The sequence below is a fragment of the Chamaea fasciata genome, unplaced genomic scaffold, assembly GCF_029207755.1.
Source record: "Chamaea fasciata isolate MVZ Bird 193981 ecotype frontalis unplaced genomic scaffold, bChaFas1.0.hap1 SCAF_26, whole genome shotgun sequence".
In the NCBI taxonomy this organism is placed as follows: Eukaryota; Metazoa; Chordata; class Aves; order Passeriformes; family Sylviidae; genus Chamaea; species Chamaea fasciata.
In genome coordinates, this window is record NW_027094111.1 from 2,998,864 (window position 1) to 3,020,590 (window position 21,727).

General features: G+C 62.6%; 1 protein-coding gene across 3 annotated transcripts; it reads left to right on the forward strand.

The window, feature by feature from the left end:
• Positions 1 to 86: 86 nt before the first annotated feature.
• Positions 87 to 21,457, forward strand: DLGAP3 (DLG associated protein 3). 3 transcript variants are annotated; one of them, XM_066204527.1, is made up of 12 exons: positions 87 to 136; positions 10,471 to 10,553; positions 13,217 to 14,303; positions 15,235 to 15,437; positions 15,891 to 16,005; positions 16,114 to 16,348; positions 16,836 to 17,176; positions 17,285 to 17,370; positions 18,040 to 18,464; positions 18,705 to 18,796; positions 18,997 to 19,140; positions 19,525 to 21,457. In XM_066204527.1, the coding sequence occupies exons 3-12, from the start codon at positions 13,272 to 13,274 to the stop codon at positions 19,741 to 19,743; spliced, it is 2,892 nt and encodes a 963-aa protein (XP_066060624.1). In that variant the 5' UTR covers positions 87 to 136; positions 10,471 to 10,553; positions 13,217 to 13,271; the 3' UTR covers positions 19,744 to 21,457. The 3 variants fall into 3 exon arrangements, with proteins under 3 accessions (XP_066060624.1, XP_066060623.1, XP_066060625.1); XM_066204526.1 differs by lacking the exon at positions 87 to 136 and having other exon boundaries at positions 10,178 to 10,553; XM_066204528.1 differs by lacking the exon at positions 87 to 136 and having other exon boundaries at positions 10,178 to 10,553; positions 15,939 to 16,005.
• Positions 21,458 to 21,727: the final 270 nt, after the last annotated feature.

Genomic DNA, 21,727 nt, shown 5'->3' on the forward strand with positions numbered 1-21,727 from the left:
GCGCGGCCTGGCCCGCGGCATGTGCAGCCCGCAGGGAATTTGCAGGATCAGAGGGAATCTAGCCGCCGTGCCGCGGCCATCCTCCGACTCCTGCCGAGCCCAGGCCGGCAACTTCATGGCTTAGCAGCGGCGGAGGGTGAGTGGGGTGGTGGGCGGGAGGGGAAAGGGCCTGGCTGTGTGCCGGGGGGGCTCCATGCCTCGCAGAGCCCCAGTCCTGGGAGAGCTCTGCTTTGTGCCCAGCTGTGCCAGTTCAGCGAGGCCCCCCGGCCCGGGCAGAGCGGGAGCCCCCAGGCAGCCCACAGCCCTAACCCTTTCATGGCCGAGTCCTCCTCCTCGGCAGCCACGTTCTCGCCTCGGTGTGCAGCCCGTGGCTCCCGGCCAGCCCTCGCTCAGACGAGCCTCGGCACAGCCGGCGAAGCTCGCCCGACCGGGATGGGGAGATCCCAGCCCCGAGGTCTCAGCTCCCGTTCCCCGCGGAGCCGGGCTGGGCGCTGTGTGTGCTGGGCCGGGAGCTGTGCACGTTGCGGGGGTGCACCGGGGCTGGGGGCTGTGTGTGCTGGGGAGCATCTGCTCGGGCTGGGGGCTGTGTGTGCTGCGGGGGGGTGTGCGCTGGGGGCTGGGAGCCCTGAGCATTGGGTGAGGGGGTGTGCTGAGTGGGGGCTGTTCATTGGGGTGTGGGGAGCAGGGCAGGGCTGCACCTCTGTGTTTGCAAGGAACAATGTCTCCTCTGTGTGTCTGTGTGTCGGGCCGTGGATGGAGCCGGGGAGCCCCAGCTCTGCCTGCCAGACGGCCCCGCTGCCGGGGAGCGGCACAGCCGGTGCCGACATCTGTGCTTCGAGCCCTGCCTGTCTTCAATTCGCTCCTTGGCACAGTCACAGTGGCAGTTGGGTCCCTCCGTACCTCTCCGTGGTTTCCCCCTCCGCCCTGCCTCTCCGTGACACAAACCTGGATCTCTGGTGTGTTTTCTTATAGGGGAAACTGAGGCAGGAGGGAGGGAAGCAGCAGAGCCCTCTCCCGATCCCTGACATCCTGAGGCTTGATCCCACGCCTCACCCTGGCTTGTTTTGTCCTGCCAAGTAATGCCAAGAGCCGGGGGGAAGTGAGGGCGTCCTGGGACACAGCTCCCGGCGGTGTGTGCCCGGGGCCCTGGAGCCGCCCAGCTCCTCCTGCCGCTGTCTGGCACCTCCCTGGCCTGGGGCTGCCACAGGGGCTGGTGGCCGGGCCGCCTGTGCCACGTGTTGTTGGGCGGTGTGGTGCCACTGGTGGTAGTGGTGGCCGTGGTGGCCGTGGCGGCGATGGTGGTGACGGTGGTGGCAGTGGTGACAGTGGTGTCTGTAGCGGCTGTGGCAGTGGTGCTCGTGGTGGGAGTTGATTGTGGTGGGAGTTTGTATTGGTGGCCATGGTGGCGGTGGTGCCACGGCAATGGCAGTGGTGGCCATAGTGACCGTGGTGGCCGCGGTGGTGGCCGCGGTGGCCGTGGTGGCGCTGGCCGTGGTGGCGCTGGCCGTGGTGGCGCTGGCGGCGGGCTCTGTCCGCGGTGCTGATCCCCCGCCGCCGTCCCCGGCCCCACGCTCCCGGTCCGAGCGGCAGAACGAACCGGCGCGGCGGCGGGTCCCGACCCTCGCTCCCCTCGGGGGTGCCCACGGGCGCGCTGGGCCTTGGGGTCCCCCCCCGGCTCCCCTGGGGACGTCCCGCCCTGCCCCTGACCTTTGATGTGCGGCAGCTCCAGACAGGGCTGGTGGGACGGGAAAGCACCCAGAGCTGTGTGCCCGTCACCCCACACCCTGCCCTCCGGGCCGGGCACAGCCTTCCCTCCACCGGCCGCTTCTGATCGTCCCGCCGGGCAGGTCGGACAGGGCCGGGGTGTTGTGAGTCGGGCTGGAGAGCGGGGCAGGGCAGGGCACGTGGGGACATGGGCCACCAAGGCTCCATCACTCCCTGGCGGGTTTGGGACAGCCAGGGAGGGGCTGCCGGCCCTGCTTGGTGCTCCCAGGTCGGCTGATGTGAAGTGTCTGGGGCAGCGCTGCTGGTTGGTGACACTGTGCTCACCTCGGGCCCCCAGAACCTTGTCCCCAAACCGCAGTGCCGGTGTCACTGCTCCCAGAACAAAATGTCAACCCATGCAAATGAGACTGCGGGAGCGACTGATTGAAGGGCCCTGCCCCGCCCCGGAGTTGCAATCAAATATGCAAATGGCTCCCGAGGAGGCTAGTGAAGGCTATTAATAGCGGGGATGAGGCTGGGAGAAAGCGTGGTGTTCCTGAGGGAATGAGCCTGGGGATGAGCTGGTTCGGCTTGTCCCTCTGCCCCGCGTGTCCCTTTCCTCAATGCCCTGGGCAGGTGACAGGTAGTCCCCGCAGGGAGCCCGTGGGCACCAGGTATTACTTTGGCCACCATCCTCCTTTGCAGGGCAGGTGCTGCCCGTGTGCCCACTGCCCAGTGTCCACAGGGAAATTCTGTGGGGAAAATCACAGATTCTGAAAACCCTGGACTGAGATTTCAGCCCTGGGGAGTCAAACCAGGAGGGATGAGGTGCCCAGTGGGGCCTGGGCCCTGCTGGGGGATTACTGTGGCTCAGCCTGGGCAGGGAGCTCAGCCTGGGGTAGGGAGAGAGGAAGGGGCTCCCTCTCACCTCCCACCCTCCACCCTGTGCTTCCATACCCCCCTCCCTCTTCTGGTTTCCCTCCATTGCCATTGAGGCAGAGGATGTTTCCCTCCTGCCAGCCCCAGGGTGAGCACAAGGCAATGGTGGGAACCACGCTGTCCCCAGTGTCCCCAGCTAGCTCAGGGGTCTCAGTGTCCTTGGCCCCCGCTGCAGCCCCTCCACCCCATCTCTTGGGTTTTGGGATCCAGAAACCATCTGACCTTTTTATAGAAAACTGTGGAAGTCAGGCTGGAGTCAACAGTAACTAATTATTTAAATTCTGAAACTGGAATAATTAGCCCAATTAACAGTCTCAGGTGACGTCTGAATCCATCTGATAACGGCCTGAGGAAGAGGGAAATTAATTAACCTGTCAGCCTGACATTTGTAGGTCACCGCTGGCTCCTTGTGACGTCAGGGTGGGCACAGGCGTGGTTTGGGGGGTCCCGTCTCTCTTGGTGTGCACCCTTTGGGGGGTCTCAGTGCAGGGAGGGGGCTGTGGGTGAGCCCAGGTGCCACCTGGGGGAGATGAACTGGGGGCTGCTGGCTGGGGGGACAGGGTGCTGTTGTTTGAGGCCAGGGTGCTGGGCAGGGGCACGGGCTGGGTGTCCCCCAGAAATGCCACAGCCGGTCCGTTGGTGAGGCGGCACCTGCGGGCCTTTAAGGTTGCTGTGGAAACGGGGCTGCTCGTTACCGGGTGGAGCCTCCTGCTTTCCAGGCAAGGCCCCCCCATCCTTGCAGGGAGGGGACCCCCATCCCGGGCACCTGGGACTGCACAGCCCCCCGTGTCTGTGGGGGGACATGGCGAGGGCACGGCTGTGCACGCGCAGGAGGGTGGGCTCGGGTAGCCCCCCACAGCACGGACAGCTCAGCCCAGCTTGCCCTTGGCGTGGCCAGTGGTGCCAGGCGGGGCTGTGCGTGCCTGGACACACCTGGACCCACAGGGACACGTAGGGACACACGTGCATCCTGACCTGCCTGTGCAGCCCAGCCGTGCCCCCATGCCCCTTGAGACCCTGTCCTCACACCTCGGCTGTCACATGGACCTGGCCTGGCACTGGGGCTGTGCTGGCTCCCCCCTGGCATGGCACGGGGCCCACGAGTGTGCCGAGGCTGAGCCCCCGGCCTCAGCCCGGTGCCACGCTCAGCTCTTGGAGTTTTAATGAGGTAAATTGTATAAAAAGCTCTGTTTGCCCTAAATGCCCATCCCTGCGTGAAGCTGCTGCAGCACAGCCCGGGCACACCCCGGGAGCTGGGCAGGGGGCTACGGGGCAGGGCACATGCTCCCGGGCTGGGCACGTGGCAGTGGCAGGAGGAGGAGGAGGACGAAGGCGGTTTAGCACATTTGCAATCATTTCCCTCCTCCCCCCCAAGTTTACAGCTTACCTCAGCGGCTTATCAGCCTCCAATCTCATTAAATCAGGCAAATTGTAGCATCTGATATTTTATGGAGATTAAGATGTGCGCCCAGACTCTATAATTATCGGCAAAGATGTATTTACAATACCTTGTTGCTAGTAAACAAAAAATAACTTCAGATCAAAGCTCTCTTACAGGGGGATAAATCTGCCCATTGAGCCCCGCTGCGGCGCACGGCAGGGAGACACCAGAGCCGCCTGGGGTGGGTGGGCATCACGGGGGGGACACCCGGGGGGCGTTTTGGGGATGTCCCCGGTCCCACGTGGCCAAGTCCCGTGTGCTGGATCCATCCCCAGGGTCTCCCTTGCTGGCATCTCCCACTAGAGCTTGGTTGCGTTCACCCCTCCGGCCACGGCTCCAGCGGGGATTTCCACCCCAGGGACCTCCCTGCTGAGACAAGTCCGGGATTTATCGGCACATGTGCGTTGCCCCTGGATTCCTCACGGCGGTGGGAGCGCTGCGGATTACCGATGTGGTGACGCTGGTTTATTGCTGCCTGAAGTGGATTTATCCGTGCGGCAGGGCCCGGGCTGGCTGCCGGTGTAAATCACCACGGCACGGCTGGCAGGAGCCTCGGAGCTGGGGCTGTATCCCCACAGGCCCTCGGCATTCCAGCCTCCCTGGGGGTTCCGTGGCCGGGCTCCTCGCGTGGGACAGTGCGTTCCACACCACCGATCAGCTGCCCCTTCTCCATCTCACTCTTGTGCCCACTGAAACGAGAATAAAATGGTGATAATGCTGCAGACGTCCTCTGGAAAGGGCTCTGAGGCAGATGAAAAGCCCTACTGAAGAGTGAGGCCATTATTATTAATAACTCGGAGCGAGGCTGTAAATTCAGCCGACACAGCTATTATGGGAAATGAACCTGCTCCCGTGCCGGATCGCAAGCTGCCAGGTGTGGGATGGGGATGGGCACAGGAGAGAGGGGCTGGATGGCTCCACGGCTGCTGGCTGGGTCATGCCCACAGCTGGGGCAGCATGGCCAGAGGGGGCAAAAACACTTGACTCCATCTGGGCTCTCTGGAATGATTTCTTGGCTTTTCTGGGAAGGCTGGTGGTGTGAGGGAGGGATCCTGGGGCACAGATCTCCTCCCAGTTGGAAAAGAGGTGACTGGGCTTTATAACAAGGCTGAGACCTGGCCCAAGCTCAGGTCAGGGGTGATGCAGGATGTGTGGAGTGTGGGCAGAGCTGGGTGCAGGGAGAGGCCGGGGTAGTGCTGAGGCTGGGCTGGGCAGGACCTGCCGTGGCCCTCCTGAGCTGATTGTGCCCATCTGGGGAGCGTCCAGGGCAGTATCACACCTTGGCAAAGGTCACATTAAAATAAAAATAACTCGGTGCCATTCAGTGCCCAGCACCTGCAGCCAGGTCAGAAAAAGGCAAAGCTGCCGTGGCTCCCATTCCATGGGAATGACTTCACCTCCGGCACTGCCACCCCTGAGCAGGGCAGCCCCGGGGCTGGGGGCTGCCCAGGGTGGCAGGGCTGGGCCTGGGGTCGGGCAGGGGGTACTGTGGGGGTGCGGAGTGCCATGAGGATGCCACACGGGTGTCACGGGGGTGCGGAGCAGCGGCCATGGGCTCGTGGTGCTGCCTGTACCCAGCTCAGGAGCTTCTGCGGGGGAACGAGCTTTGATATAAATATCTTTTTGCTCAGCACACGACCTACTTTCCAGACAATGCCATTAGCCTCCCGACTCCCTCATTCATCTTCTGCCGTCCTCCCCCAGCCCGCCCTGCACTGGCACCTGCGCCAGCACGGCCGTGGAGTGGTGAGCCAGGATGGGCACCTGGCTTGGTGGCACCGCGGGCACCCCGTGCTGGCCTTGGGGCCAGCCAGCAGCCCCCTTCTCACAGCTGGCAGGGAGCTGTTGCTGCCTGTCCTCTGCCCCTGCTCTGGTGTTGTAGAGGGTGCCTGGGTCCCCTTGGGGGTTTCTCCACTCCGTCCCACAGGATACTCAGATCTGTCCCCCTCCCTGCTGCCTCCAGCCCCATTCCCTGCAAAGTCCATGCCCTGGGTGGCAAACGGCCTCATCCAGGGACATCGTCACCCAGGCACAGCCTGGCTGGGCACATCCTGGTCAGGGCAGAGGAGAGCACGGCGAGGCAGCCATGCATTGGCTCAGGGCTGGCCCAGGGGCGGTGTGTGGGGTCAGGACCCCTCCTGAGCACCCCCAAACACATCCCTGGTGCTGGGCCCACACACGTGGTTCATCCAAGGATGGGCCTGCAGGAGCTCCCACATGCTGGCAGAGGCTGTGCCATGCAGTTGGCAGCCGGTGAGCGGCTGGTGGGATTAGGGGCAGGTTGGGCAGGGGATGCCCAGTCCCCCTGCCATGACAATGCCCCTCTGGCTTGTGGGGACAGCCCTGACACCAGTTTTCCCCCAAGAGCTGCAAACACCTCTCCAAGCCCACCACCTGCACACCTCTGTGTACCCCTGGGATGAGCCCCCATCCCTCCCCTGCAGCTAAAATTAAATATTCAATTTGTATTGCTGGTAAATCCTGATAATCTCTTTTATCTCTAAGCTGTTGTAGCAGGAATATTGGTGGTGTAATCTTCATGGGGGCTTGTCCCGCTGCCCTTCACAGCTGCCTGGTTTGGACCACGCTCCCTTTTCCCCACACTTCTGTCTGGGATGCTTCTGGTGGTGGAGCAGGTGTCCAATGCCAACATCAGAGCACCCCATGGCACCCATTCTGCTGGTGCTGCTGGCTTTGGGGACAAGGGTGTGCATGGTCCCCAAATTGTGATGGAGGTGCTCTTGGTCCAGGTGGTCCAGGTGGTCCCACCAGAGCATCCCCCATGCCTCCTGTGTCCTCACTCACCAGCCATGCCCCCCCTCCCCTTGCCCTGTCCCCGCGCTAAGAGCATTGTGCAGAATTATGTATTTAAATATTTAGGTTTTCATCAGCTTTGCAAATTAAGCCCATCCATTAAAGAGGCAGTTTGGGTCCTCTGCTGGCAAGCTGGGCTGTGCCATGCCTCGGGCTCAGTGTGCTCATCCCAGCCCTGGCCCCAGGGGATGCAGCCTGGGAATGGGACGTGATGGCCTGGAGCATCCCTGCTGGCACAGGGACCACGGCTCTCCTTCCTCCCTGTTCCTGGAAACTCCAGCCCCTGAGGCCCCGTGGGAGGGAATGCTGAAGGGAACCGGTTGGGATTGGTGTTATTTGGGGTTGGAGAGTGCTGCGGGAAAGCAGGATGAGGAGCAATGCTGGTGACAGGTGAGAGCCCTGGCTCAGCCTGGCAGGAGCAGAGCAGGGATGGCAGCGCCAGCCTGCTGGAGGCTCAGTCGGAGTGAAGCTGGGGATGGAAGGGTCAGCCTGCCCAGGGGTTTGGAGAAAATGGGCAGGAGATGGCCAGAGTTGTCACTGCTGCCACGCTCAGTGCTCAGGCTGCGCTGCCCCGAGCTCTCCAAAGAGGCTTTGGAATGATCCCTGGCTTAAGTCATTACATGGCATGGCTGGGGAGTAAGTGGCTCTTTAAGCCTCAGCAGCATGGCCTGGCTGGTTGCTCCATGTGGGTGGGAGGGAAAAATGGGGGTGATGGGGAAGTGGGGTTCATCCAACAGCACTGCCAGCCTGGGCCCCTGGCACAGCTGCAGGGCCTGAGGGGGCTGCCATGGCCCCCAGTGCCTCTTGGGGGATGCTGGAGCCCACTGCCTGCCTGGGGCCCCGCTGGAGTGAAGCACCCGGTGGGAATGTGGGCAGAGCCCCCAGGGTGAGGGCAGCACTGCGGGATGTCCCTGCCTGTCCCTTCCCTTTGCTGCAGGTGAACATCAGGCTGTGGTGTCTCTGTGGGCTCCCCGGTGTCACCTGCATGTCCCCCTTTCCCACCAAGCCCTGGAGGGCACTGGAGCAGCGTTCTGGCTGCTGCTGGCCCCAGGCAGTGTGGGCAGATGTCGAGTGTGTCCATGGGAGGGGAGCTGTCTGTGGGCATCACCGGTGATGGGTGCTCATCCGTGCGGCTCGGTGCCCGCAATCTCTGTGCCAGCTGGCATGGGCTGGGGTCCCTGGAGCTCAGCCTGGCCTGGGAGACCCTCAACGATGATCTCCCAACTCAGTTGGCTGCGCTCCTGACACTCTGGCTGTGAAGTCCCACCTCTGGCAGTCATGCCCTGTGTGCCATGTCCTGGCTCCTGTGGGCAGGATGAGCATTGCTGCGGGGCTGAGGGGGCTGGAGGTGCCCGTGCCATGGGGTTTCTGGCTTCTCACCCCTGCCAGCCTTTCCTCTGCCTGCACCTACACAGGGATGCTGCCATGGCCCATTCCTTGTACCACATCTTTCCTTCTCAACCAGCTTCCTGGGATCTGGCTGCCAGGCCCGGGTGTTCCCCATCCTAAAGGACTTTTGAAGATGTGGCTCTTCCACCAAGATCTGGTTTGGGCTTTGCAGAGATGGACTGCCAGGCTTCTTTCTCCGCTGGCTTTGCCTTGGCAGCTCTGGGATGCTCCAGCTTCTTTGCACACTCAGCACAGCAGCATGGCTCTTGGCCCCAGACAATCAGGTCTAGGGCCAGGGTGGGTGGTCCTGGGCTGTGTGTGCTGTGCAGGGAGGGGGTTCCTGTTCCCCCCGTGGTGGCAGCAGCCAGAGCCAGTGGTGTTGTGGTGGGGAGCCCCAGCGCTGGCGGCCGTGCCGGGATCCCTGGCAGCTGGGCGCGTCGTGGCCGTATTTCCTCGCTCTGCTCCAGGAGTAATTGCTCAGATGGGGACGTGGGGCAACTCCCATCCCTCTCCCGGCATGGTAATGAGTGAAGAAGACTCAAAGACAAATGGCTCATTAAGAAGCAGTGCTGCATTGCAGGATTTTTCATCCCACCAACCGCTGCATCAGCAGAGGCAGCACCTCTCGCGCTCGCTCTCCCAGCCCTGGAGAAGGAGCTGTCAGGCAGCTGGGGCTGGTGCCAAAATTAATCATGTGCTTAATAACGTGCCCAGCCCGTTGAACGCCCTGTCCTCAGCCTCCTGGTGTGTGGAGTGGGGCGGCCACGCTGGACTGGACACCTGGGGCACAGGGGATTTGGGTTTGGTGCCCGGGAAGTGCCCTTGCTCAGGGAGATGTGTCAGGGCAGGGCTGAGCCAGGGGAGATGCCCCCAGCTTCGAGCCCCCCAGTTATGTCAGGGTACTAGGATCCCCCAGATTTGTCGGGGTGGCAAAACCCCCCAGACCTGTGGAGGTCCCAGCCAGCTGTGCTGGCTTCTGTGGCCTTCTCAGTGGCCTCGATAAACACTTCCTGCTCCACTCACATTTGCAGTTCCTCAGCTTGTGTTCATCTTTCATGACTTTTAAAAAATCTTGCCTCATCCCTTTTTTCCAGCTGTGCCCGGTTGGATCCTGCCCCTCACAGCCCTCTGCAGGCAGTGTCTGCCTGCAGTTGCTTTGTTTTCTTTTATTAACAGTAATTGGTTTTGATTTCCTGATTGCAGCCAATGTATTTTCTGTGATCTTTGCATCCTGCTCACACTGTTTTCCTCTTCCTCTTTCTTTCCCCCCTTTCCCCCTTTTCTCTTTCCTTTTCCTCTCTTTTTCCCCCTTTCCTTTCCTATTCCCATTCCCTTTCCCTTTCTTCATCTTTCCCCTTTCCCTTTCCCCTTTCTGTGCTAAATTAGGTGATCTCTTACTAAGCCCCTCATTTTTTTCCTCCAGGCTGAGTAAATTTCACTAATTCAGCCTCATAAAATAACAGAACAATTAGTAATAAAATAAAATGTTTGCTTTCCACAATCCTTCTCCCTTACAATGAGCGGGGAAAGAGTAAATAGATTAAAAGCACGGTGGAAACGACCTGGCGGTATTCCATATTTATTTTCTTCCGACGACTGTAGATCAAATTTGTTCAGCCCCTAAGTGGGAAAACCACTTTATTTTATTTTTTTCCGCGGCTCCAGCTCGCGTGCGGTGCCGGGCGCTCACGCTGCGTGTTTGTTCTCTCCCGCTTTCATCCCAAGCCATAAAGGTCCCCAGCAGGACCCAAGCTGGCAGAATCTCGCATTAATTTGCAGAGCAGAACGGGCTGAGCTCGCACCTCTCCCGGGCTGGAAGCTGGAAAAAAAAGTCTCTTTGGTGACGCTGGAAAGCCGGAGTGGCGGGAGGAGGTTTTGTGGAGCGAGCGACTGGATCCCGAGCAAATGAAAGTCGATGGCGAGGTGGCCGCTGGGCCCGCTCTGGCCCCCGCTGGCAGGGAATTGCATAACAGGATGGGACTGGGGATGGTTTTGGGGCTAAACTGGGTGAAACACGTGGCTGTGGCCGTGCGGAGCTGTCCCCGTTGCTGTGCTGGTGTGGGGCGGCCTCAGGGGAGGATGGAAGGCTGGGCTGGTAAAAAATATACAGGGAGGTGGCTCAGGCCGGTTTTGGGGAGGAACACCCTTGCTCTGACTTCATCCCCATCCTGTTCCTCCCCCAGAGCCTGCTGCCCCAGGGATTCCCAGTGTGGAGGAGCTGCTGCTGGCGGGGCCATGAGGACAGCATCCCCCTGAACGCCGGGCGGTGAGTGCCACCAACAGGCTTCCCTGGGACCCCAGCATAGGCTGCCCATGGTGGGACTGCTGGGGAAGGGCAGGGGGCCAGGCCCCCCTGAGTGCAGGGCCATCAACCCCAGATCTTGGGGTTAGACCGGAAAGTGTTAGAAAACCTGGTCTTGCCCTGTCTCAGGGCAGTTTGGCAGAACCAGATATTGTGGTGGGGTTTTGAGGTCCTCTCACCTCCCCACTGGTGTTCCTGGAGCTGGAGGAAAGATGGGAAGATCCTCGGTGCTGTGGGGTCCCAGGGAAGCTCAGGCTCCTGGTGGGTCTGCCCTGAATCCCTGTAGCCCTGGGCCTCGGCATGGCGCTGCCTCCAAGGCAGGGATCTCATGGGGCAGCTGCTGGGAAGTGGAACTGCCTCTGCCAAGTGCTCCTACGGGAAATTAAGCAGGAGGTTGAATTTTAGGATGGCCTGGAGCACCAGGGACTATGAGCCCCTCTCCTCCCTGTGCTGTCCCTCACGATGGGGAGAGACATCAGAGGGAGGTGGTGGTGGGGAGCCACTGGTGGGAGTTTCTCCAGGCGCTGGATGCAATAAAGGCGAGGAGTGAGTTATTTGTAATGGTAATTATGCTCTTCCAGTTTATCCTAGCACATAATTGTGTGGGCGGTAGGTTCCCACTGGTGGTAATTACCCTGGTGTTAAATGGCACAAAACTCAGCTGGGCTGGGTTTTTCCCCCCTGACTTAAATCTGCGCTTTGGTGGCACAAATCCCTCCATCCCGAGGGCGGCTCAGTGGATTGGCCTTTGGAGGGACACAGCTCCAGCTCTCGGTCGTCTGCGCTTGAGCCACGCTCTGGCCAGCTGCCCCAGTCCCATGTGGCAGCCTGCCCGCACCGCCTTCCTGGGACAGGGGAGAGGATGGCTCAGTGGCCTGTCCCATCCTCTGCACAGGGCCATTCCTGCTGGCACATGCGAACGGGGACCCTGAGCTGCGCTGCCTGTGCTGAAGCCCACAGGCTCACTCCCGACCCCTTCTCCATCCTTCGAGGGAGCCCGGCTGGTCCCTGGGCAAGGCTTGAACACCTGTGTCACCTTGGGGAGCTGGGACGTGGATCCTCCCATGAGCGGCATGTCCCCACCCGCTGCCAGCGCTCCACAGGTGCGGGGGAGCGGCGGCGCTGCCTCGCCTGCGGCTCCGGCTTTGTTGAATTCCTGCACCTGCCGAGCACAAAAGCCCGGCGGGCTCGTGCTGACGGGCTCCGCAGATATTTTGACTCCTTCTTGCCGCCGCGGCAGCAATATTTGGATCAGCTGAGAGCTTCCCTCCCCGAGCAGGAGATGATAGCTCAGCCCGCGGAGGCAGAGCTGGGCTGGGAGGCTGTCTGTCTGTCCGTCCTTCCATCCCGCTGCTCGATCCCAGGGCAGGGAGGCAGCTCCATCCCACGCTGCTGCTCCTGCTCCTTGCAGCATCTCTCTGGGGAGGGGAGAGGCATCTTCTGTACCAGCTGCACCTTCCGCTCAGCAATTAGAGAGCCTTGTTAGAGCAGGAGCGGGATCTGAGGATGGGGAGCGGTGCAGGATGGAGCAATCCAGCCTCGAAGCTGGGAAGGAGGGTGGTGGTGGCTTAGGGCAGATGTGCTCCCAGGGCCCTGTCTGCTGCTCGGGGCCAAAATGCCATCACTGCCCAGCCGCAGACGCCTTGGGGACCCGCAGCCTCTGTCTCCTCCAGGGCTGCTCTGGGGCACAGGCCCCTCTCACACAGCCCTGGCCCTCCCAGTTTCCCCCGTGTCCAGCCTCCGTGGTCGAAACCCCACGTGCCACAGGGAGCATCCCACAGTCACCTTTCCCTGCAGCCAGCCTGGGAGAGAAGCTGCCCGCAGCACCCTGCCCAAATACGACAACAAGAGTGTTAACGATGCCTGTTAATTAGCCGAGATACTCTGGAGAATAAGTAATTTCCTCATTTACAGTCAAACCAAAGACAGAGCCTTTGAGGGGCTGTAAGGCACACAAACCTCCATGGGTAGAGGCGGCTCTGTCAGCTGGCACAGGCTCAGCCATCCATCCTCCTGCTTCGGCCTGGGGCTGCCCTCACACAGCACAGGCACTTCTGCTCCTGGCCCCCCCCATCCAGAGGGCTGGCAGGGCAGGAGAGGCGTGGATCGTGGCTCTCCATCCACAGCTCCGTGTGGGGCTGGATGGAGACATCAGAGCGCGCCCCCCCCGCGCCCCGCGGCAGCTCATTAGCGGCGCTGTGAATCGCAAAGGCTGAAAAACTCAGCCAGAGCCGCTTTCTAATGGAGAAACACTTCATAATATTTGGTGTTGGAGAAGAAAACAGGGATCTGCTGATGGCAGCGTGTCCTCCCTCGCTGCCTGCAGGCCCTGCTGCCTGCATTGCTGCTGGCAGCACCTTCTCCTTCCCGCTGCCCCCTCTGACCACCTGAGCTGGGGGTAACCCCAGCTGCCTGGCCTGGGCACTGTGCTCCTGTCACCACTGGAAAGCCAGGATTCTGGTGCTTCATAGGGCCTCGCCCAGGGCTGAATCTTGCCCTGTGGAAGCTTCCCAGCCTTCTCAGCAGGGTCCTGTGAGATAACCCCAATGTTCTGCGGGGATGTAGATCAGGTTGTGTTCTGGGATGCAGAGGGGATCTTGACACTGTGCCCGTCCCTGTCTCCACAGATGAGCCCGCAGGGGCAACCCTGCAAAATGCCGAGGCTATGGGGCGGGTGCTGAAATGATGAAGGGCTACCATGGGGAGCGTAGCCAGACACAGCCCTCCTCCGGCCACCGCTGCCGCTGCATCCCAGAGGACTGCGAGCATCCCGCCGACTACATCCCGCACGGCCCCGAGGGCCGGCCGCCGTACCTGCTCAGCCCCAGCGAGCCGTGTTCCCTGGAGCATCCCTACTGCCCTGCGCGGAGCCCCGGCGCGGCCAGCGAGTGCCCGGGCGGGCCCCTGAGCGAGCCGCCCTCCGCCAGCGCCAGCAGCAGCACCTTCCCGAGGATGCATCACGCGCAGCAGCAGCCCTACGACTCCTGCGACGAATGCATGGCGACCGCCCACCCCTCCAGCAAGATCAACCGCCTGCCCCCCACGCTGCTGGACCAGTTCGAGAAGCAGCTGCCGCTGCACCACGACGGCTTCCACACGCTGCAGTACCCCCGGGCCGGCGGCGCCGAGCCCCGCAGCGAGAGCCCCAGCCGCATCCGCCACCTCGTCCACTCCGTCCAGAAGCTCTTCGCCAAGTCCCACTCCCTGGAGGCGCCGGCCAAGCGGGACTACAACGGCGCCAAGATGGACGGCCGCGGGGACGGCTACCACCACCATCACCACCACCACCATCACCACCACCACCACCAGTCCCGCCACGGCAAGCGCAGCAAGAGCAAGGACCGTAAGGTGGACTCCCGGCACCGGTCCAAGATGTTGGGCTGGTGGAGCTCCGACGACAACCTGGACAGCGACAGCAGCTACATGGTGTCCGGCCGGCACGCCGCCGACCAGGGCACCCAGTACTGCGTGGACGCTCCCGAAAGTGCCTTCAGAGACTTGACCTTGAAGAGTCTAAAGGGCGGCGGGGAAGGAAAATGCCTGGCCTGTGCCGGCATGTCCATGTCTCTGGACGGCCAGACGCTCAAGAGGAGTGCCTGGCACACCATGACCGTCAGCCAGGCCCGTGAAGCCTATCCCAGCGCCGGCGGCACCGAGAAGACCTTGATGCTTCAGGATGCAAAGGCCAAAGACCGAGCGTACCAGTACCTGCAGGTGAGGGGCTGGGCAGGGTGAGGGGACTGGGGCTGACTGTGCTGTGGGGTGAGCCAGGGCTGGGACCCTCCATCCAGCAGCCTGTGGTGCTGCAGGGATGCTCCAGCCCTGCTCCGTGTCCCCAGAGCCTGTGCCCCATTCCCATGGCCCTGTGCCAGTCCCCACTGTCCCCTCAAAGCCCATCTGCTGCCTCCTGCCCTGTGCTGGATTTGGGGTCAGACCAACTCTGTCAGCTCAGAGGCACCAGCAGCCCTGTGCCTGCTCCTTTCTCACTGCTTTTATCCTGCCTGTGTGCCTGGCTGGGTGCCACGGCCTGCCTCATCACCAGGCTCCCTTCTAGGTCACCCCCCTTCCAATTAAAAGCTAATTAACTCTTCTCTCCCTTTCCTGGGGGAAGGAGACAGGGAGCAGCAATGCCGTGCTGGCCAGAGGTTGTGGGTGGCTGGGGCCCATCTCTGCTGCCAGCGGGGGCATTGGGGCAGGGTGCCGGCCCCACCGCCCTGGCCGTGGGCCCCAGGGGACACCGTCCCCCTGCCACTGCCCTATAAGGACCCTGTGGTGCTGGCGTCAGCAGCACGTGATGGGACTGGTGCCCGATACGTCAGGCGGGTGCTGCTCTGGCATGGGTGGGATTTGGCCCAGACGCTCCTGCCAGGGGGGCCGTGAGGTGGGAGCTGCTGCGCCGCCCCGCGTTGTGGGAATGAGGAGCTGCGGCTGTTAGGAGGAATCTGCTCTCCTGGATTTTGGGGCTTTCCAAAGGGGTCAGAGCCCCCAGGGTTTGTCCCTGCAGCTCGGGGTGTGTGGGGAGGACAGAGGAGTCAGGCACACGTGCTGGATTTGGGCTGGGCTTGGGCTGGCACATGGCTCGGCTCTGCACCCCACCTGTGGGACTCCGGCCACCACGTCCTCCCACACTTGCCTCCTGCTGCAGGTGCCGCAGGACGAGTGGAGCGGGTACCCGGCGGGCAAGGACGGGGAGATCCCGTGCCGGCGGATGCGCAGCGGCAGCTACATCAAGGCCATGGGCGACGAGGACAGCGCCGACTCGGACATCAGCGCCAAAGTGTTGCCCAGGGCGGCCACGCGGCGAGACAGCTACCGCCGCTCCTCCAGCGCCGACCAGGCCAGGACCAAGTAAGGGCTGTTCCTCCAGGCCCCATCCCAGCTCTGCAGGCAGCAGCGGGGCCATGGGCCAGGGCTCCCTGGGTGGACAAGTGGCATGTCCCTACTCACGGCACTGTCATCGCTCACAGCACCATCCCTGCTCACAGCACTGTCCCCGCTCACAGCTGCGCTCCCCAGTGCAGCGGCACCGAGCCCTGTCCCTGCTCTGTGTCAGGGCACTGGGGGGGACATGGCTATGCTGGGCTGCCACAGCCACATGCAGATCCTGGGGAGAAGAAGCATGTTCAAAGTGGGATGACTGAGACGTGCTCCAGTCCCAGTGGGTGACAGTTTTGGGGGCAGTGAGGAGTGGGGACAGCGGCAGTGGCCGGCGGGAGGATCGCTGCGGCTGCGTTTCCGAATGCTCTGCTGGAATGTGTTGCTTTTGGTGCGATCCATTCTATTCCCACTGTCTCTCATTAGGTTTGCAAGTAGGCACTATTCTGATTCATATATCTGTAACTGTCCCAGCTGCTGCACGCCACCTCGAATGCTCCCGCGGGGACAGAGCTACGGGCGTTCCTTCACCACCGGCCAGGTACGTTCCGCGGCACAGGTTTCACAAGGCAGGCTGGGGCAGGGATGTGGTGGATGTCGCTCTGAGCATCCCTTGCCCTGGCTCGGCCTCACCTACCGCTCTCCCCAGATCAACGACGAGCTCAACCACCAGTTTGAGGCTGTCTGTGAGTCGGTTTTCGGCGAGGTGGAGTCGCAGGCCGTGGAGGCGCTGGACCTGCCCGGCTGCTTCCGCATGCGGAGCCACAGCTACCTGCGGGCCATCCAGGCGGGCTGCTCCCAGGACGACGACTGTCTCTCACTCTTCTCCATGTCGGCCCCTCCTGGGCCGCCCATCACCAGCAGCATCCTGAAGCCCAGCACTTGTGAGTCCTGGGGGGTGGTGAGGGCTTGGTCGTGTGAGGGAACCCCACATCTCCCTGCCTGCTCACCTGGGCTCCTACCAAGGGCTGCTGCTGTCCTCCTCCTGGCCCTCGACCCCTATAGTGCTCAGGACAGGGTGTGAGTGTCCTGCTCGTCACCCAGTCCCAGTCAGGGGGCTGCTCCATGTCCCCAGCACCCATTTGTCACTCCTTCCCTCCACTTCTGTCCTCATCTCTGCCCCTTGCTGGGTGCTGCAGCAACGTGGCCAGCGTGGGTCTGGGGTGTTTTTCAATCCCAAAAACTGATCAAAGAGCCCCTCTGAACTCTGGCCCGTATCTAACCCAGCTTAGGGGCAAACCCTGTGGGGTCACGATCCCTGTGCTGTGGGAGGAGTTGGGCGGCATTCCCCGGGGCCCCTGTTCGCGTCGGGAAATGAGCAAGTGTCTGTGTTTTCACGTGCCTTTTCATCCTGCGCCTCTCCCACAACAGCCTTCAGTTACAGAAAAGCTCCACCTCCCATCCCTCCAGGAACCAAAGCCAAACCTCTCATCTCCGTCACGGCGCAGAGCAGCACCGAGTCCACCCACGAGAGCTACCTGCCCAGCGAGGTCGCCCGCAGCCCCGCCTGGTCCAAAGATGCCACGGCCCGCTGCAACTCTGCCGAGAGCCTGGAGAGCTCCAAGGTGACCGCCGTGGCCCTCGACCTGCCCCCAGTCCAGCCTCGTGCTGCTCCCAAGCCCTCCACACTCATCATCAAGGCCATCCCAGGCCGGGAGGAGCTGCGGAGCTTGGCCCGGCAGCGGAAGTGGCGTCCCTCCATTGGCGTCCAGGTGGGCTCCGCTCCTCCCTGTGGGATGCCCGAGTGGTGTGGGCCACGCTGAGGCACCACGCTGCATTTTGGGGCTGCCCTCCAGCGCTCTCCCTCTGCCCCTTGGCAGGTTGAGGCCGTCTCTGACTCGGATACCGAGAGCCGGAGCCAGAGGGAGTTCCACTCCATCGGGGTGCAGGTGGAGGAGGACAAAAGGTACCACATGGCTGGACTGGGCTGAGACCCGCCACACTCACTGCACTGAGGCATTGGATTCCCAGGGGCTTCCTGAGCTCTGCACACCACCACTACTACCCCACAGCATCTTTTCCCTCTCCCCTCTGGCTGAAACCCCAGAACTCAGCACCATCCCAGACTGGCTGCCCCCACCTGGGGCAGGATTTGGCCTTTCCTTTGTCCTTGCTGCTGCCCTATTCCTGCCCTGTGCTGGGTCTCCTCTGCTTGGCTCAGCCCTTCGCTTTGAGCCTATGCCAGGTGCAGACGAACCTTTGGGCATTTCTGCAGCTAACCATGACATTTTGGCTGGGATGGGGATGCCAGGTGTGCCAGAACCTGCACGGCCTGCGGGAGGGGAGCTCCGGCATTGTGCCCATGCAGCCTGGTGCACGCTCCTCTCCATCCTCAGTCCAGTGCTGGTAGCCATGGAAACAGGCTGAGAGCAGAGGAGATGAGGGACTGGCAGATCGCAGCTGCTCAGGGTTGTCCCTGCGGCCCTGAATGCTCCAGGATCCACCCCGGCATTCCCAGCCCCATCCTACCTGTGGGGCATCCCTCTCCCTGCCCCTGGCGGTGCAGTAGGTGGCAGAGGGAACAGGATAATCCCAGCTGGCCGCGAGGGTCCCCACGTTCTCCCTGTCTCCGCAGGCGAGCGCGCTTCAAGCGCTCCAACAGCGTGACAGCGGGAGTGCAGGCGGACCTGGAGCTGGAGGGCTTCACTGGCCTGGCCGTGGCCACCGAGGACAAAGCCCTGCAGTTCGGGCGGCCCTTCCAGCGGCACTCCTCGGAGCCCGAGTCGGGCCGGCAGTACGCCGTGTACAAGACGGTGCACACGCAGGGGCAGTGGGCGTACCGCGAGGATTACCAGCTGCAGTACGACACGGTGGAGGTGCCCCGGAGGGACGCTTGGATAGAGCGGGGCTCCCGCAGCCTCCCTGACTCCGGCCGCGCCTCCCCGTGCCACCGCGACGGGGAGTGGTTCATCAAACTGCTGCAGGCAGAGGTGGAGAAGATGGAGGGCTGGTGCCAGCAGATGGAGAGGGAGGCGGAGGACTATGACCTGCCCGAGGAGAGTGAGTTGGGTGGGGTGTCGCAGCAAAGAGAGGGGCTGGGGATCCTGCAGTGCTGGGGGGCACAGCCATTGTCCTGCAGTGCTCCCACCTTGGAGCGTGTTCCCTGCCAAGGCTAAAGAGGTTGGGTGAGGGCAAGAAACACCGGGAAACCCTCTGGGGATAGAGGGATATGAAGGAGAGAAGAGACACGGTGTGTTGGAGGGCTCTGAGCTGCTGGTGACTGTCTGCTCTCCCCCCCAGTCCTGGAGAAGATCCGGAGCGCGGTGGGCAGTGCCCAGCTCCTCATGTCCCAGAAGGTGCAGCAGTTCTACCGCCTCTGCCAGCAGAACATGGTGAGTGTGGGCTGCACTGCTGGCGGCCAGCTGTGGTGGGAAGGGGGGTGTCTCATACTCTCAGCCGGTGATTATGGACCACCATGGAGGAGAGCTGGACACAGAGCCCCCAGCACAGGGGGGTGGGATGGCCCCATGGCCAGCAGAGCTGATGTTCCACTGATGGACAAGGAGGACACTCTGTCCCTCTGTCTCCACAGGATCCCAACGCATTCCCTGTGCCCACCTTCCAAGACCTGGCTGGCTTCTGGGACCTCCTGCAGCTCTCCATCGAGGATGTCAGCATGAAGTTTGGGGAGCTCCAGCAGCTCAAGGCCAATGGGTGGAAGATCATGGAGCCCAAGGTACGGGCAAGGCTCTGCCACTGGCACTTGTACCTGCCACCTCTCCCTCCCTCCTCATCCTCAAGCACATCTGCACCCAAACCACCGCTGGGCTCTCACTGGTGACTGCTTTTGGCAAACCCTTGAAAAACAGAGCTGGGAAAAAGTGAGGCTAGAGAAGGGCTGTTCTCCCACTGACCTATCCCAGCTGCCTGCGAAGGTCCGGGCAGGGTCCTGGCACGGATAAAGGGATGTGCAGCTCTGCCTGGGGGTGGGGGGGGGTGTGTGTGTGGGGGGGGGGTTCTGTGGAGCTTTGGCTTTAGCACCCACAGCAGCAGCTGTGGCGAGCTCTCTGGGATGCCCACTCCCAGAGGACCCAGCCTGAAGCCCCTGTTGTCTGTGCAGGAGGAGAAGAAGGTGCCTCCCCCGATACCAAAGAAGCCGCCGCGCTCCAAGGTGCACCCGGTGAAGGAGCGCTCCCTGGACTCGGTGGACCGACAGCGGCAGGAGGCCCGCAAGCGGCTCCTGGCAGCCAAGCGAGCCGCCTCCTTCCGCCAGAGCTCGGCCACTGAGAGCGCGGACAGCATCGAGATCTACATCCCCGAGGCGCAGACCCGGCTGTGACCGCAGCCTCCGCTTTTCTACCCGGACTGGACGGCGCGGCCGTAGCTCACTGTGATGGGGGGCCGCGGGGACACCCTGGGGCAGCTCTTGGCCCCACTCACAGCTTCTCTCTTTTCTATCTTAGCCCTTTCGTGGATCCGACGGCGGGTGAACGCAAAGCCCGGTTCTGCCCCGTCCCCTTGCCCCTCCTCCCCCGCCCGCATGCCCCTGCCAGCCTCTCCTGGGGTCCGGGGCTCTCCCTCCCTCTGCCCTCCCTGGGGCTGTGTCCCAGCTTTCTGTCCCCTTCCCACTCCCCAGCCCTTCTGCACACCCGCCCCTGCATCCCAACCCAAAGAGAGGTGACCTTCAGCACCCGGCCCCGCCGGGCTGGAGGGGAGGGGGCTGCAGGCAGGCCCCCCCGCCTCTCTGTACTCAGTGCAATCCCCTGGTGTGTGGTGGGGACGGGCCCCCCAGCCCCTGCCCAGCCACAGCCCCCCAGCCCTGCCCTGCCGGCACGAGGCTTTGGGACGTGGCGGGGACAAAGGGGTCCCCTCGCTGCTCCCCCCGCCTGCGGCTCAGGTGCCGTGGGGACCCAGGGCTCCCTCCCCTATATACATATATAAATATAACCCAAGGAATAAACCAGAAACTACACGTGACCAGCGCTGTGTCCTGCCTGGTGGGACGGACCAGAGCAGCAGAAGCCCCCGGTCACGGCGAGCCGCCCCGCTTCCCTCGCACGGAGCATCGCCACGCGCTTCTCCCCTTCCCGCTCAGCCCTCCCTCCCCTCCGTCCATCCCTCATCTGTCCGACCTTCCCTCCTGCCAGCCTGGAGTCCAGGAGCACCTCTGCAATGTGGCACTGGCCGGGGGCAGGCAATAGTCCCCCCCGTGCCTTGCTGCAGGTGGGAGGTGCTTCCCCAGTGAGCCTGTTCCCACCTGCAGTGACAAGGACCACACCTGGGCTTGGCACCAGTGGGTGGGATTGGAGTGTGGACATGGCCAGCAGCTGCCCCTCGAGTATGGAGCTAGAGACTCCCTCAGGGGGTCACCCCTTCCCCCTGAGCTCCCGGAGCACTGTGGAATGGGACACCCCAGGACAGGGCTGTCACATATCCGATGCCTCTCAGGGCCAAGGGACACCCTGGGATGTGGCTGTTCCCAGCTCCCCCATCACTGTGCACAGAGCCAGGATCAGAGTGGAGAGTCCCCTCCAGGGCAGAGCAGCGTGGCGGGGCAGGAGGCTGCATCTGCCTCATCCCTGTCCTTAACCTCTTTCTCTAAGCATCCTGTCCCCCTCAGTGTCCCTTTTGGTGGCAGAGAGGGGAGGACCCCACTCCCGTCCCTCACTCTGCCACGCCAGCAGCCCCACGCAGCATCACCAGCCACCCCCCAGGGCAGGGCCAGTGGGTGCCAGGTAGCTCCCGAAATCTGGGGCCAAACCTCGCCCAGGCCCTCAGGCAGGGCGGTGGGATCAGAGGCAGCTGGGGGACGCCTCGCTGGGGTCCCTCGCTCCTGGGGGGTCCGTCGGTGCTAAACACCTCCGTGACGGCAGCACCCACTCAGCCACCCAAAGCCCTTCCCCTCCGCACTCCCCCTGCACCCCGGATTTAGGGATGCGCCTGGGAAGGGCTCCCGGCCCTCGCCCCGGCCAGCGCCGTGCAGTGACCGTGACACGTGGCTCCCTTTTTATTGTAACGAACCGCCGCAATTAATAAAGATGACTTTGGTTACTCCGGGCCAGCGGCCACTTCCCTGCGGGGACATGGCCGGCACCGGGCTCGCCTTTCACCTGTCTGCTATCCTTTTGTGTCCCGTGGGGTGGGAAATGCATGTCTGTGGTGTGGGAAATTGGTGACCGTGGGGTGGGAAAGGGGCTTTTGGAGTCTCCTCGTGGATCTCCCCCTGGAGATCCCCCCCTGGGTCTCTTTCAGTGGGGTCTGTGCCTCTGAGTGTCTCCCCGTGGATCTCCTCCTGCGGGTGGCTCTCTGTGGATCTCTCCCCG